At 38.4% G+C, this 17,050-nt stretch overlaps 1 protein-coding gene across 1 annotated transcript in view; it reads left to right on the forward strand.

Annotated features, from left to right (window-relative positions):
- ABCA13 (ATP binding cassette subfamily A member 13) overlaps positions 1–11,861 on the forward strand; it is a 408,916-nt gene extending 397,055 nt beyond the window's left edge. The window contains exons 60-62 of the mRNA XM_001496546.5: positions 9,527–9,632; positions 10,843–10,980; positions 11,636–11,861. Of these exons, the coding sequence (XP_001496596.3) occupies positions 9,527–9,632; positions 10,843–10,980; positions 11,636–11,731 (340 nt within the window). The 3' untranslated portion in view covers positions 11,732–11,861. The remainder of the gene's footprint in view (positions 1–9,526; positions 9,633–10,842; positions 10,981–11,635) is intronic.
- Positions 11,862–17,050: the final 5,189 nt, after the last annotated feature.

Here is a 17,050-nt window from a genome sequence, read left to right on the forward strand (position 1 = left end):
TTATAATCTGAATTTTATTTTAGCCATCGCAGTGAGTATGAAGTAGAATCTCACTGAGATTTTAATTTGCATTGCTCTGATGACTAATGATGTTGGTAGTAATGACTACTGTTGCTAGGAATGTCTTATCTTTAATTCTGAGTCTAGTAATTTGAGTCTTCTGTCTGTTTTGCTTGGCCAATCTAGCTAAAAGTTTGCCCGTTTTACTGATCATCTCAAGGAACCAGCTTTTTGTTTCATTGATTTTCTCTATTGCTTTTCTATTCTCTATCTCACTAATTTCCACTCTAATCTGTATTATTTCCTTCCTTCTTCTTGCTTTAGGTTTAGTTGGCTTTTTTTTACCAGTGTCTTTGGTGGTAGATTAGATGGTTTTGTGATCTTTTTAATTTTTTAATATAGGCATTTAAAACTATAAACTTTCTTCTAAGCAATACTTCAGCAGCACCCCAAAAATTTGGTATTTTGATTTTTATTTCCATTTATCTCAAAGTATTTTCTGATTTTCCTTGTGATGTATTCTTTAGCTCATTGATTACTTAGGGGATTTTGTTTAATTTCCACATATTTGTGAGGTTTCCAAAGTTTTTCTGTAATTTATTTCTAATTTCATTCTATCATCATCAAAAAATATACTTGATATTATTTCTATCCTTGCAAATTCATTGAAGGTTGTTTGATGACCTTCTATATGGTCTGTCCGGGGGAAACTTCCATGTGCACTTGAGAGTAATGTGTATTCTGCTATTGTTTGGTGGAGGTTCTGTGGATGCCTTTTAGGTCTTGTTGGTTTATAGCATTGTTAAAATCTGCTATTTTCTTGTTGATATTCTGCCAGGTTGTTCTTTCCACTATTATTGTTGAATTGTCTATTTCTTCCTTCAATTCTTTCAGTCTTTTCTTCATGTATTCTGGTGCTCTATTGTTAGGTACATACATGTGTATAAGTGTTATATTTTCTTAATGGGGAATTAACCCTTTTATCATTATAAAAATTCCCTTTTTTTCTTCAGTAATATTTTTGTTTTAAAGTCAACTTTGTGTCATTTTCGTATAGTGATGCCAGCTTCTTTGTTTTTGCTGTTTGCATACATATCTTTTTCTATCATTTTACTTTCAATCTATTTGTATTTTTGAATCTACAGTGTGTCTCCTTTCGATGTCATGATTTTGGATCTTGTCTACTCTGACAATCCCTGACTTTTGGTTGAATTGTTTAACCCATTCACATTTAATGTTATTATTGATATAGGTAGATTTACATCTACCATTTCACTTTTTATTTTCTATATGTCTTCATGTTTCTTTTGCTTTGCTATTCCAGCTTTACTGCTTTTTTTTACATTAAATGAATATTTTTAACCTAATTTCTTAATATTTTTATACTATATATATATTTAATTATATCCTTAGTGATTGCTGTAGAGCTTACTATATGCATCTTAACTCATCAGAATTAGCTTCAAAGTTAAGCTATCTTAATTTCAAGGAGATATAGATATGTTATCTTATAGCTTTTCCCCTCCTTCTTATTTTGGTTATGTATATTACATTTATAAATGTTACAAACCCAGTAGTAGGTTGTTATACTTATTACTTCATATTATTTTTGTGTCTTTTAAAGAAGCTGTTAGAAGAAAGGGAATCAAGTATATATTTATAGCTTTTGTTATGACACTGCTTTAGGAGCTGAGCGCTGGTTGGAGCAGGATGGAGAGTAGCTTGAGGTTTTCTCTAGCGTGCCTCTCCTGTGGAACCACTGTTTCACAAGCCAGAGGAAAGGGTGTCCTGGGCCCCAGTATTCTCCCTGGGGTCACACCCAAAGTAGAGCTTCTATAACCTGAATGAGGGCTGGGCAGAAGAAGGAAGCTACCACCTCTTTGTTGCATTTTTCTGGCGTTTAGCCTCAGCAGTAGGTAGCTGGGGAAAGATGGAGGATGCCGACATTCTGCTCCTCCCAGGAAAATAGCCCTCTGACTGGGAGCTGGGGGAGAGGGTGCCCTGTATTCTTGTGAGGACCTGTCTGGAGTGTCCATCTTGCTGGGCTAGGGATGGTAGGCAGGGAGCTAATACCACAGAATCTTACTGTTCTTACTCCGTTTTAATAGACTTTTTGAATAAATGTTTCTTTCACTTGCTGTATGCCCTAAAGACCATTTCTGGAGACTTTGAGTGGTATATTTTTTCATTTTTGCTGGTGAATGGATCTGCAGAGCTGCTCACACTGCCATGTCGTAAGTCTGGCCATCTTCTTTCAAAAACATATATTTACATGCAGTTTGTGCTGATTTTATACCTACACCTGAAGTGACTGTGACCTTAAAATGGGGAGTCTAGGTCCACTGTTTCTGAGGACTTTTTAGAAATCTGGTTTCCTAATGCCCCTGCTCTTGTCTCATTATTGTAAGCATTTATAGTTTTTATGTTATTATTTATAAAAGCTTATTTGAGTAATTAAATGACATTACATAAGGGAAAGTACTAGTCCTTTGATCAGACTCTATCTAGAAAATCAGTCTAATGCAATTGTTTCCAGAAGAACCAGGGAATTATCTTAAATATATATATCCAAGTGTTGTATTGTAGAAAAGCTTATCCCAGTTTGCATTTTCTTTGTTACAGATCATCTAGTTTTTAATTCACGTTTGGAGGGATCCAGGGTAGTATTTTGAAAATATTCACTGTCTTGATTTATTTTCATAACCCATAAATCACTGGGGTCTACTTTCCTCATGGGAGACATAGGACAGCCTTACCAGTTTCACGCATTGAGGGTTCAGAGACCCTCACCCCAAGGGTTTTGTGAATTCCTGGGATGTTATGTTGTCTATATGCGCTGTCCTATCTTTCCATCTGCAAGGTCCCACCTGAGTGTTTGCTGCCTGGTCTGGGAGCGAGGTAATTCCAGCTGTGTGGCCCCTCTCATTTTTACTAACCACCCCCCCCACACACACACACACATACAAGCACATTTCTCTCAAGTATTCTCTGAACTTATCACCTTCCTGATGTTTTTTGACTATGACCCTGAAGGGGAGGTCATCACTGAGCTGTGGGCTTCCATCCACCTGGCCCCATCCTACCTATTGCTTCTTCTCTTGGCCCCCCTGGCTGCCAACCAATCCTCACCCTGGTATCCAGCAGGTAAATTCCAGCCACATTTAGGCCCCAGAGACTTTCACCCTGAATCTGACTTATTGAAGCATTTTCTCAACAAGGAGAAGGAGGCTTCTCCTTAAAGCAATTCCTCTCTGCTGAGAAAATCATTCATTTTACTTATTGTTCCATTATTTTATAAATGCTGTATTACATGTGATCTGACTTCAGTCCATAGAAGATTATTTGAGAACCCTCTGAAACTGCAAAAGAGATTTAATCACACGTTCCAAAATGACCATCCTCCCCCCAAAAGCCTTGAAACCACAACCAAACAGAATAATGTGCATTTGCTTGTGTGCCTATACCCCCCCACCTCCCCCATCCCCCCCCCCGCTGACATACTTGCCAAGGCTGTGATCTTTGCACAGATGGCAGCTAAGCAGATGTGCTGGTTTTGAAGGTTACTGTCTTAATGATGGTATTTTCCTCTTCAGGTCTCCCTTAGTAACTACCCTGGACTTCTCTCTGGGAAGCACTCATAAAACCAGAGATTAGATTGCCATGATCTTCTTCCATGGTGTGTTTGCTTAATGATGTTGGTTGGCTCAGAGAGAAAAATGAGGACAGGAATGACTACTTAGTTCCATTGCCTCTCGTCGTGATTGTGGTGTAAGAACAGCTTGGTGGCTGACTCAAACAGCAGTGAGACCCCAGTGTTGGTCATATTAGGATATCTTATATGATAGGAGATGGATTGACCTGCTATAAAGTTTTTCTTTTCCTAAGACTGTTTCCTTCTGGTACTTGTGTCACCAGCATGGACGGACACTCACACTACAGAAATGCTATTCTCTTTGATTATCAGTCTTTGGATTTTATTTGCTATAGGAAAATGTGCCACTTTGTAGCATTTCCATTTTAGGGCCTATGTTCTCTTACTGAGATTCAGTGGAGGCTGCTCATGGGGTCCTACAGAATGATAAGACCACATGAACTCCTGCTTACGTGTTTCTTTGCTTGTTTTCAGATGGCTTATATAGCTTTCTACTAAATTGAACCAGCCTACTCATTGATTTTTGTAGTGTCTTATTGTCCTTTACTTTTATGAAGGAGGATTATTCCACATTTAGGAGCTTTTCTTATTCTTCTATTGATCAAAAAAATCACATAAATAGTTTATTTCAGCAATAAAGAACCTTTGGGCATTCCTCCATGCTCTAAGCAAAAGTTGTCTTCTGTTACTCAGTGTAGAAATCACGGTGTCAGAATTTCAACTTCATGGATAATAGTTACATTTATACCTCAACATTCTCTTTAAGAATGAAAAGGAAAAAAAATAAATACCAATTTGTCAAGATTGAGAAATATGGAAAATCTCTTGTAATATTGTCAGCTTTGAAAGGTATGTTTTATTTATCTAAATTCTAGGGTATTTCTGAAATGAAGGAAAACGCTCAGAGATCATAAAAAACACAGGAGGTTGAATAAGGGATCATGTCTTATAGCTATAATCTCACCACCCAGAAGACAAAACGGTCTCTGGTGCTTGTTAGGTGGGTGAAAATGGTATAGTGATGGAGATGAGGGCACGTGTCTTTCCATCCTGCTGACCTGGCTATTGTGCCATGCTTTAAAATGGTCCTTTTCAATTATTCCAAAAAGAAAGGAAAATTGTAGAAATATTCAACACACACTGCTGTTAAGAAAGAAATATTTTTCTCATTACATCAAACTCTAACAAGGGATTTAATTCTTTCACTAATTTATCAAATATGAATGGGCTCCAGGCAAAAGAGCCTAGGAGTCCTGACCTCAAGTAGCACTACTCTCACAGCTGATGTGGTGGAAGAATGCTCCACACCCCCAGATGCATAAGGAAAGAGTATCCCAATTCCCCAAGAGCTCAAGGGAGCTTCTGAAACAAAGGCCTCCAAGCCCAGAATAGGGCCTTGCACACGGAGCACTAGGTAAAAGTGTTGAATGAGTGGAGGGAAGGAGATCTGGTGGGGGCCGACTGAAGAGAGGTCATAGAGGAAGGCATCCATCAGCTCACGGAGAGCCTGGTCACGGAGCTAAGGAGTTTGGCTTTGAATGGAAGACTTCTAGTTTTTTTTTTTTTTAAATTATTTTATTGAGGTCATATTGGTTTATAACATTATGTAATTTCAGATGTACATTATAATATATCAGTTTCTGTGTAGATTGCATCACGCTCACCACCAATAGTCTGGATTTTATCCATCACCAGATATACGTGCCCCTTTGAAGCTATCACAGTCCCCTGAGTTCTGAGACAGTTCTGTGGGCCTTTCCCAGTGGCAACTTTCACCCACACTGTGAATTCTGGATCTATGGCTGATGGAGTCAGTTAAGAAAGTGACATTCTAGGAGCCGGTCCAGTGACGCAGCAGTTCAGTTCACATGTTCCACTTTGGCAGGCTGGGGTTCACTGGGTCGGATCCCAGGTGTGGACCTTTGCACAGCTTGTCAAGTGATGTGTGGCAGACATCCCACATATAAAGGAGGGGAAGATGGGCATGGATGTTAGCTTGGGGCCAGTCTTCCTCAGCAAAAAGAGGAGGATTGGCGGCAGATGTTAGCTCAGGGCTAATCTTCCTAAAAAAAAAACAAAGAAGGAAGAAAGAGACACCCTGGCAGTAGTCTCTTCATGGAGAGAGGTATGTTAATATGGATCAAGCTTATCTTTATTGTGAGGCTGTGTCATCGACCCACTGAGATCTTGCCTTTAAACTTTGAAGCTTATGGAAGTTTTTCTCCAAGACGGTTTCTTCCTCCGGAGGAATGCTGATGCCAGCTGCTGGAGGCTGCTCTTATTTGTTGCTTGTCAGGGGCTCTCTTTATGTTAATATCTTTGATCCTTAATCCTCGCAGCCATTCTGATTTGCATATGCAACGATTAGAAAGTTTTTTGAACCAAACTTAACTGAAGTTGAAATAGTAAAGGCACTTGAGATGAAGAAACATGGTGTTGGAGTAAGAAGGCCAGCTCTGTCCCATCTCTGCCAATAATAAGCTAAGTGACAGTGAAACATCTCTAGACCTCTTTGGACAGCACAATTTTATAAAGAGGAAATGCCGTCTGTTCTATTCTGTGCACAAGGTGTTTGTACAAGTAAAATGAACTACTGGATATGCAAGCTTTGGTGTAAAGAATGCCATGAGCATGAACAATTAGACAAGACCGCACTACACGCTGGAGTCTGAACTCCACAGACCAGTGTAGGGGCTGTGCCTTCCTCCATTCCCTTTGAGGTGCGTGACGTTGAGCAAGTTACCTGACCTCCATGTGATTCTATTTCTTTTCTGTAAAATAGAGACAGAAGTAGCAGCACTGAAATCTGTGGGGATAAAATGGGGTACTGTGTGCTCACAGTACTCCACAACAGTACTATTGTGCTTAGTGCTCTCTCTTGGTTTTCTCCTCTGTCAGCAGGGTCACTGTGAGGACTGAGATGACAAGAGGAAGTTTCTAATACAGGGCTGCCAGCTGTACATCAGTCAAGTGTTCCCATAAGTGTTTGCTTTTCTATCCCTCACTTAGCTGGCCCCTCATCCCTCTCTCACTGTACTCTGGAAATGTCTGGCTTTTAAAATATATGTGTGTTTATTATTCCACTAGTACATTGCTTGTTCATCTATTTTAGCATTTATTACATATATTAAATTTAATGTTCATGGTACCAAAATGTATCACAAACAGTGGTTGAATATTTCTTAGAGGCACCTTTACCGGCAGACAATGCTGTTTATTTGTCTTTATGTGAGCATTGACTATGCAAATGATGTAGACATAATGAATTATCTAGAAATGTTGGACCAATGAGTGACTATATAAACGAATGACTTTTAGGCTACTTTGAAAGCTTTCAGACTGTGGAAAATATACGAATCAAATAAATCCATTGTGGAATTTAAATCATTGGCATAAATGTGTAGGTTATAGGCAGAAACAAGAAAGTAAATATATATTAGATGCTTGCATCATAAATGAAGTTGATAATTGACAATGACTCTCTTAGTTATTGATGACACCATGCTTTTAGAATTTTCTGTCTGGAAGTCTTATTGACTATTCTAGAGAGCTCTTGAGTAATTTGCTAACCTATTTCAGGAACATTGTCTCTTGAGTTACTTTTTTTAAAGAAGTATATAATTTAGATTCTCTAGGGTAAAGCTGGAAGTGACTTAGTCCAAATACAACTTCATTCTGAAATCATTTTAAATATCAATATGTAGACATACTTACAGTGAGAATTTATTAGACAATTGCTAGAATTTAGCATGAGTTTTTCAAATAGGTGAACAAAATATGCCCATACGGCTGCAATTTTGCTAATGGTGAAATTGGATCCTAATGTCTATAAAAGAGTGAGGTCATCTCTCTGCTTACTGTCCCCTCATACCATTGTGTTTTTATGTGGTAAGAACTTCAGATTTGTGTTCTAATTGTTTCCTCTGCTATTATCTAAGTTCCCCGAATAAATTGTGAGCTCTTCACACCAAAGAAAGCATTCTTCCATTTTGGTTATATCCTGTACATATTCTAAATTTCATTATATATTTATTTACTTACTCATGCCAGATGCTGTTCCAAGTGATTTGCAAGGATTAATTCATTCAGTTCTCTAACACTCTTATCAAGTAGCTGGTATTATTAGCCTATTTTCTAGATGAAGCAACGGAGGTGAGAAAAGTTGAGTCCCCAGGATCACACATCTAGTGGGAGGGAGGGAGGAGGTGGATTCAAACCCGAGCCATCCACGTGGATCCAGCATCAATAGCACAAACACTGCTTCATGCCACACCCTCAGAATGGTAATAACCACCAGACCAGAAACGTATCTCCATCCCCAAACATCCACGTAGGACTCAACTTTATGCCAGACACAGCTAAGAGCTCGCTGAAGAGTAGCAGCTCATACAACACACACCTCACCATGGGAAGCCCCTTCAACTCTCTGGTCCTCAGTCTCTTCCCCATGTGAAACACAAAGCACACACCCACTTGGGAGGATTTGGTGAAGATGGATTAGTGACCCTTGTTAATCAGCAGCTCAGCATCTGACATGTCCTCCTAAGCAGAAGAGGAGCAGCTGAAACACACCCCTCCTGGACTGACCCACTCATTGGCCTCAAGAAATTCTTAAAGATAGCTGAGAAGAAGTGCTAGGGAGGTGCTTCTCTGTCTGCTTTCGTTTATATTTTGTCAGTGTCTCCACCAGCTGTCAGCCATGAGTCAGTTGAAAACCATCAACTCTAAACTATGGGAGGCACTTGAGGCCACACACAGATCTCAAGCAAAATTTGAAATCAGGGCTAAAGGCACGAACATGGAACCCAGGTTAAAATTTCAGGGAGTGCACGCCAGGCTGATCCATGTTGCTGAAACAAGGTCACATTCTCTTGGCCCTCTTCTTCACCAGGTAGATTCACCTGAAAAATAATTTGACCATAAACTTGTTAGGGTCAACCTCACTTAGGGAAAATTTACTTAAATGTAACACATTTTTTCCCCATAATATTTTTTTAATGAAGGTGCTTGTAAGGCTCTGGGCATGCCATTCAGTCAATCATTCAACTAACAGGTAGTAGTTCTAGGTACTTGGCGTAGATACATCACTGAACAAAACTGACAAAAATTGCTATCATTATGATACATTCATGTACTTGTTTTTATTCAACAGATCTTTGTTGAGAAGCTATCATGTGCCCAACAGCATGCTAGGCACCTGGGATATGCAGTTGAATAACAAACATAAAAAGTGTTTGGGAGCCTCATAAATTCTTGAAGGTTACTATTTGAGATTGCTCTATGGTGTGAATGTAACCTCACACGTGATTGCTCATACACTGGCCGAGCAACCGTCTACAACCCTGCAATGTTAGGAACAGTGCCTCTTGGGCCAGCAGCTTCCCTTGCAGTCACTGCACATGCTGGCTTGAAGTACAGTTGAGAGAATTGTTGTACGTGATAAACAAATGAATGCCTGGCTAAAGTACTTATGCATTCCCTTTCATCCTTCCCAGCCACACTTTAATCATTACAGACCTTGAAGCAGTAATGCTTCTCATCCTTAGTCCCCAGCCCAGTTCTGACTTCTGTAACTCAGCACTTTGCTTCCATAGTTTGCATTTTCGCCTGCCCTCTTTTTGTTAAATAGATGTTGATTCCAGGACTTGATGATTTCTTTTTAAGATCAGTGTGTCTGTGCTATGAATTAGAGCAAACTGCATAACTGAGCTGTAATTAATTTCTGAGTATTATTATATGTTCAAGAATCCAAAATCTCCCAACAATTTGGAAAAGTTACTTTCTTTTACTGCCTCCCTGTGTTCGTGAGTTTAGAATTTATCCAATGGAGGTCCATATAATAGTAACTATAGTTTTATTTCATTCAACTCTCAGGTTTGGTGATGGTTATACAGTCAAGGTTTGGCTACATAAGGAAGCAAATCAACACAACGCTATTTCTGACTGCTTGAAGCTCTACTTTCCAGGAATCCAGTTTAAGGTAGTGCTCATATTCTATATTACTTCTTTATTTTCAGCTAAAAACAATCTCATAAATGCACTTGTCTTTTTTCTTGTTTTAATTCTCTGTTGTCATAAGATACTGCCTGTTGTCTTGTCCTCATTGCAAAGTATAGGTCACACCTCCCCACCAAAATTAGCGTGGACAGTGGATATTGCTTGACCATTGTGAAGGACAAGTCTGCTTGTCCAGTTGTTGGGTCACCCAGAGTGGACTGCAGTTACTCATCCACCCACGTCTGTGGGCACAACTCCATTGCACAGCTCATTTTTGTTCAGAATGGAAGATTGTGAAAGTTAATTTCTTCCATGTTATTTGCTGTGGGGCATTATTTCAAAAGTGCCCTGTGCTTGGATCATAATCCTCTACAACCTTGATGCAAAGTGTGATCCCTGAACGAGCAGCATCTTCATCACCTGGGAGCTGGTTAACCTGCAGAATCTCAGGCCTCAGCCTACTGAATCTAAATCTGCATTTTAAGAGGGTGACCGGGTGTAATCTATGCACAGTAACGTTTGAGAGCACCATCTACAAATCTCTTGGAGAACTATGTGATTCTAATTTATCATAACGTCTAATAGATTGTGGTCTATAAAGTAGCTATTACCTATATAATTCAACAAGAACCATTGTGTAAAATCCTACCAGGTAAGAAGCATGCTGTGCAGGACACAGGCGTTCATGCTCAAATACCACTCTAAACGACCCTATAAAACAGTCGCTGATATCTCCATTTGCACATCTGAAAACAAGGCTCAGAAAGGTTAAATATTTTACCGAGAGTGCTCAGACAATGGTGAGGACAATTGGGAATTAAACCCAAGTCCCAGTGAAGTGCAGGGTGCCTCTGGATGTCTCTGTTACGCCACATTAACTTCCTACTTCTCAACTATTGCTAAGCATCTTTTTACCCCTTAGAGAGGCCTTCCCTATGCCTGTGGGAAGGTTGGGGCAAATAAGGGGCAGAATAGCAACTCTACCCAGGGGACTACCACTTACCAAATATGCCTCTCGGTAATTGTTGTTAATAAGCATTCATTGGAGACTCACAAAACTGACCCACATACCTAGATGGTATTTCAATGTGTGATTTGAAAAAAGATAATTTAGTTGACAATTAAATATAGTATGATCAATTTTGTTTAATGATTTCTAATCATGTGATACAATTTTTCTTTTTGGCTTTTAGGGGCAGCGCCTGAATTTATTGGAATATCATGTGCCAAAAAGATGGGAATGCTTAGCTGACCTGTTCAAAGTTCTAGAGAATAATAAGAACTTCTTGAATATCAGACATTACTCCATTAACCAAACTACTCTGGAACAGGTATAGTATCTGGAAGGACTCACCATGTTGCATTTTGGTATGTTTGAGGCCTAGCCCAGCTGATTTAAAAATCAGCCAGATTACTTTTTGAGGTCATCATTTCTTTTAATTAATCACTGTTTGATTTTATAAAATTCTAATAAGGATGGTGAGTGTTAGGAGGTTTGTTTATTGTCTGCTCTCCACTCAAGGTGTGTATTCAGTAGGGTTTCCCTTTGTTCATAACCACATTGGGCATTCAGTAGGAAAATCATGTCCCATTAACCTTCTCTTCTCTACTTTACCCATGCCCCAGATGACTAAGGGGCCTTGCCTGTAACTGACTGATAGCTAACTTTGGGAAGAAAAGTGCTTGGTTTGCTGAGGGTGCCAGAATGTAAAATTAAATCAACACTTCATTCTAAAGCTATGCTTAAGCCTTGGAGAATTTCCAGGTTATTTATTAATTGTCCAGAAATGTTTCTCAATCCTGGAGTTTGGTCTCAATGGACTTACCTATTTATGGTGATTTCAGAGGGGGTGATATGAATGAAGGCTTTGTGGATTTTAGGAAAAGTTAGGCAAAGCTTTAAGAGTATGTTCTTCCTTATAATAGTGGAGAACAAGAAGTCAAGTGTTCTTATAGGTTGACAATTGTTTTCATCATTTCTTTCAGGTATTTATTAACTTTGCCACTGAGCAACAGCAAACTCCACCATCGGCTCCCGATCCGTCCACTGACTGTCACCAACCACATCACCTGCCAAGCTAAGCACTGAGAAAGATGTTTTGAAGAGGCCTAAACCTTGTCTTTCGTTAAAATTAATACTCAAAGATCCCAGGAGTGAGTGCGCAGCACAAGAGCAGGAAGACATGCTCCAGGCAGTCAAATTTCATTCTCTCCTTCATTTTCTGTTTTGAAACTCTTTGTTAATTAATAACCAGCCAACTGAAAGGTCATTCTTTCTGCAGACTTTTGAGGAGTTCCTGCCCGAGGGTTACTCTCTTTGCCAAGCCAAGATGAGGCCAGCTTCTTTGTGACACAGGCGTGAATGAATCCACAGAGCGCAGACTGAGACATTTTGGAGCTGGAAAGGCTGTCAGAGATTGTCCACTCCAAACATTTCATTTTACTTTTAATGAAGCTGAGGTTCCCAAAGCTGAAAACTTTCCTAATTTATTTGTTTAGGAAATAGTTCCTAGAACTGTTGTCTATGTTTGTCATTTTTTTTTTTAATTAATGTTATGATAGATTACAACCTTGTGAGATATCAGTTGTACATTTTTGTTAGTCATGTTGTGGGTACACCACCACTTCCCCCTTTGTGCCCTCCCCCCACCCCCCCTTTTCCCTGGTAACCACCGATCTGATCTCCTTATCAATATACTAACTTCCACCTATGAGTGGAGTCATATAGAGTTCGTCTTTCTCTGACTGGCTTATTTCGCTTAACATTATACCCTCGAGGTCCGTCCACGTTGTTGTGAATGGGCCAATTTTGTCTTTTTTTATAGCTGAGTAGTATTCCATTGTGTATATATACCACATCTTCTTTATCCAATCATCAGTTTCTGGGCATGTAGGCTAGTTCCACGTCTTGGCTATTGTAAATAATGCTGCGATGAACATAGGGGTGCAACGGACTTTTGAGATTTCTGATATCAGGTTCTTAGGATAGATACCCAGTAATGGGATGGCTGGGTCATAGGGTATTTCTATTTTTAACTTTTTGAGAAATCTCCATACTGTTTTCCATAGTGGCTGTACCAGTTTGCATTCCCACCAACAGTGTATGAGGGTTCCCTTTTCTCCACAACCTCTCCAACATTTGTCGCTCTTGGTTTTTGATGTTTTTGCCAATCTAACGGGTGTAAGGTGATATCTTAGTGTAGTTTTGATTTGCATTTCCCTGATGATTAGCGATGATGAACATCTTTTCATGTGTCTATTGGCCATATTCATATCTTCTTTTGAGAAATGTCTGTTCATGTCCTCTGCCAATTTTTTGATCGGGTTGTTTGTTTTTTTGTTGTTAAGCAGTGTGAGTTCTTTGTATATTATGGAGATTAACCCTTTGTCGGATAAGTGGCTTGTAAATATTTTTTCCCACTTAGTGAGCTGTTTTTTTGTTTCAATCCTGTTTTCCCTTGCCTTGAAGAAGCTCTTTAGTCTGATGAAGTCCCATTTGTTTATTCTTTCTATTGTTTCCCTCAACTGAGGAGTTATAGTGTCCGAAAAGATTCTTTTGAAACTGATGTCAAAGAGTGTACTGCCTATATTCTCTTGCAAAAGACTTATTGTCTCAGGCCTAATCTTTAGGTCTTTGATCAATTTTGAGTTTATTTTGGTGTGTGGTGAAAAAGAATGGTCAATTTTCAATCTTTTGCATGTGGCTGTCCAGTTTTCCCAGCACCATTTGTTGAAGAGACTTTCTTTTCTCCATTGTAGGCCCTCTGCTCCTTTGTCGAAGATTAGCTGTCCATAGATGTGTGGTTTTATCTCTGGGCTTTCAATTCTGTTCCATTGATCTGTGGACCTGTTTTTGTACCAGTACCATGCTGTTTTGATCACTGTAGCTTTGTAGTATGTTTTGAAATCGGGGATTGTGATTCTGCCGGCTTTGTTTTTCTTGCTCAGGATTGCTTTAGCAATTCGCGGTCTTTTGTTGCCCCATGTGAATTTTAGGATTGTTTGTTCAATTTCTGTGAAGAATGTTCTTGGGATTCTGATTGGGATAGCATTGAATCTGTATATTGCTTTAGGTAGTATGGACATTTTAACTATGTTTATTCTTCTAATCCATGTGCATGGAATGTCTTTCCATCTCTTTATGTCATCATCAATTTCTTTAAAGAAAGTCTTGTAGTTTTCATTGTATAGATCCTTCACTTCCTTGGTTAAGTTTATCCCAAGGTATTTTATTCTTTTCATTGCGATTGTGAATGGGATTGAGTTCTTGAGTTCTTTTTCTGTTAGTTCATTGTTAGTGTATAGAAATGCTACTGATTTATGCACATTAATTTTATACCCTGCTACTTTGCTGTAGTTGTTGATTATTTCTAATAGTTTTTCTATGGATTCTTTGGGGTTTTCTATATATAAGATCATGTCGTCTGCAAACAGCGAGAGTTTTACTTCTTCGTTACCTATTTGGATTCCTTTTATTTCTTTTTCCTGCCGAATTGCTCTGGCCAGCACCTCCAGTACTATGTTGAATAGGAGTGGTGAAAGTGGGCACCCTTGTCTTGTTCCTGTCCTCAAAGGGATGGCTTTCAGTTTTTGTCCATTGAGTATGATGTTGGCTGTGGGTCTGTCATATATGGCCTTTATTATGTTGAGGTACTTTCCTTCTATACTCATTTTATTGAGGTTTTTTATCATAAGTGGGTGTTGGATCTTGTCGAATGCTTTCTCTGCATCTATTGAGATGATCATGTGGTTTTTGTTTTTCATTTTGTTGATGTAGTGTATCACGTTGATTGACTTGCGGATGTTGAACCATCCCTGTGTCCCTGGTATAAATCCCACTTGATCATGGTGTATAATCTTTTTGATGTATTGCTGTATTCGGTTTGCCAAAATTTTGTTGAGGATTTTTGCATCTATGTTCATCAGTGATATCGGCCTGTAGTTCTCCTTCTTTGTGTTGTCCTTGTCAGGTTTGAGGATCAGAGTGATGTTGGCTTCATAGAATGTGTTAGGGAGTACTCCATCTTTCTCAATTTTCTGGAACAGTTTAAGGAGAATAGGTATTAAGTCTTCTTTGAATGTTTGGTAGAATTCTCCAGAGAAGCCTCTGGTCCTGGACTCTTATTTTTGGGGAGGTTTTTGAATACCGTTTCTATTTCCTTACTTGTGATTGGCCTATTCAGATTCTCCATTTCTTCCTGATTCAGTTTGGGGAGATTGTAGGAGTCTAGGAATTTGTCCATTTCTTCCAGGTTGTTCAATTTGTTGGCATATAGTTTTTCATAGTATTCTCTTATGATCTCTTGCATTTCATTGGTATCTGTTGTGATTTCTCCTCTGTCATTCCTAATTTTATTAATTTGCGATTTCTCTCTTCTTTTCTTGGTGAGTCTGGCTAGGGGTTTGTCAATTTTGCTAATTCTTTCGAAGAACCAACTCTTTGTTTCATTGATCCTTTCTATTGTCTTTTTTGTTTCAATATCGTTTATTTCTGCTCTTATTTTTATTATTTCCCTCCTTCTACTGACTCTGGGCTTTGTTTGTTTTTCTTTTTCTAGTTCTGTTAGGTGTCGTTTGAGGTTGCTTATGTGAGCTTTTTCTTGTTTAGTGAGGTGAGCCTGTATTGCGATGAATTTCCCTCTTAGGACTGCTTTTGCTGCATCCCAAATGATTTGGTATGTCGTGTTCTCATTTTCATTTGTCTCCAGATAAAATTTGATTTCTTCTTTAATTTCTTCAATGATCCATTGTTTGTTCAGAAGTGTGTTGTTTAGTCTCCACATTTTTGCACCTTTCTCTGCTTTTTTCTTGTAGTTGATTTCTAGTTTCATAGCATTATGATCAGAAAAGATGCTTGATATTATTTCAACTCTCTTGTATTTATTGATGTTTGCTTTGGTTCCCAAAATATGGTCAATCCTTGAGAATGTTCCATGTGCACTTGAGAAGAATGTGTAACCTGCTGTTTTTGGATGAAGTGTTCTATATATATCTATTAAGTCCATCTGGTCTAATTTTTCATTTAATTCTATTATTTCCTTGTTGATTTTCTGTCTGGATGTTCTGTCCATTGGTGTTAATGGTGTGTTGAGGTCCCCTACTATTATTGTATTGTTGTTGATGTCTTCTTTTAGTTCTATTAAGAGTTGCTTTACAAATTTTGGTGCTCCTGTGTTGGGTGCATATATATTGATAAGTGTTATGTCTTCTTGGTGGAGAGTCCCTTTTATGTCATCTTTTTACTAGATAGGTTTACACGTGTCTAAATAAAAATTCAATGATGTAAATGGAAACTTTCCCTTATTCTGGATGACATTGTATGGTATGCCATGAAAAAATTGCCATTTTTTATACAGAAGATGCTTGTATAAAAAAATTGGAATTAAGGAGTGTTTAGTCAGCCCTTTAGCCAAATTGACTAAATTGACCTGGATCCTCTGGATCATTTATAAAAGTTTTACCAAAATTTCACAGATTATAAATTTAGGGGGATATAGAAAGAAATATAATGTGGATATATTGTCTCTTCCTTAATTTGGATTGATAATCACTATTTTTTAAAAATTATTCTCAGCCAGTGGTATTCAAAGTGTGGTGGTCCCCATATTAGCTGCCTTAGCATCTTCTGGGAGCTTGTGAGAAATGCAGATTCTCAGGCTGAACCCTAGGCCTAGTGAATCTGAAACTCTGGGACAGCAGCCCTGAAATGTACTTCAAACAAGCCCTCCTGGTGTTCTGATGCACATTACAGTTTGAGAACCAGTGGCGTAAGGAGCTACCTAGTTACCTTCTAGTTATAGAAGCCACATTAGCACAATAAATAAACGTGAATTTTCAAACATTTTTAGATTTCTAAAAATTATGACATTCCCATAATCAGTCTCCTCAAAGTATGTTTTCAGATATAAGGTAGTGAAATGTGGCTCTAAAACACTTTCTCATGAAATTTCTTTACTAAAGCAAGATTTCACTAAAATCTGTCTTTCCTGAATATCATTCTATACCAGAGATGTTTTTAAATGTTAAGGATTAGCCAATCATGGATAGTTTTGGTTGAATGATTTTGATTCACATGAATCACAAAAATTAGGCTTTCTTAGAGAAGTTGCGGTTTAGGATTTTATGATCTCCCCCCAATTCCAGCATAGTCTCATTGTCAAAATGGAAGATGTAATCTTTTGTTATTGTTGTTGTTGAATCAGTAAACAAAATTTGTGAAACATGAACATGTTTGTACTGCAGTGAATAAATGAGATGTGCTTTAATTTAACCTGATTCTTGGAATGTAATTGTGTTTTTGCCAGTATATTTCCTTGCATCTTTAGGGACTCAATTTAATTTAGAGAAGAAGGAAATGCAGCTACTCTAGATCTTTTAAAAGCTTGGGAATGTTAAAATTTA

Source organism: Equus caballus, chromosome 4 (assembly GCF_041296265.1).
Source record: "Equus caballus isolate H_3958 breed thoroughbred chromosome 4, TB-T2T, whole genome shotgun sequence".
Taxonomy (NCBI): Eukaryota; Metazoa; Chordata; class Mammalia; order Perissodactyla; family Equidae; genus Equus; species Equus caballus.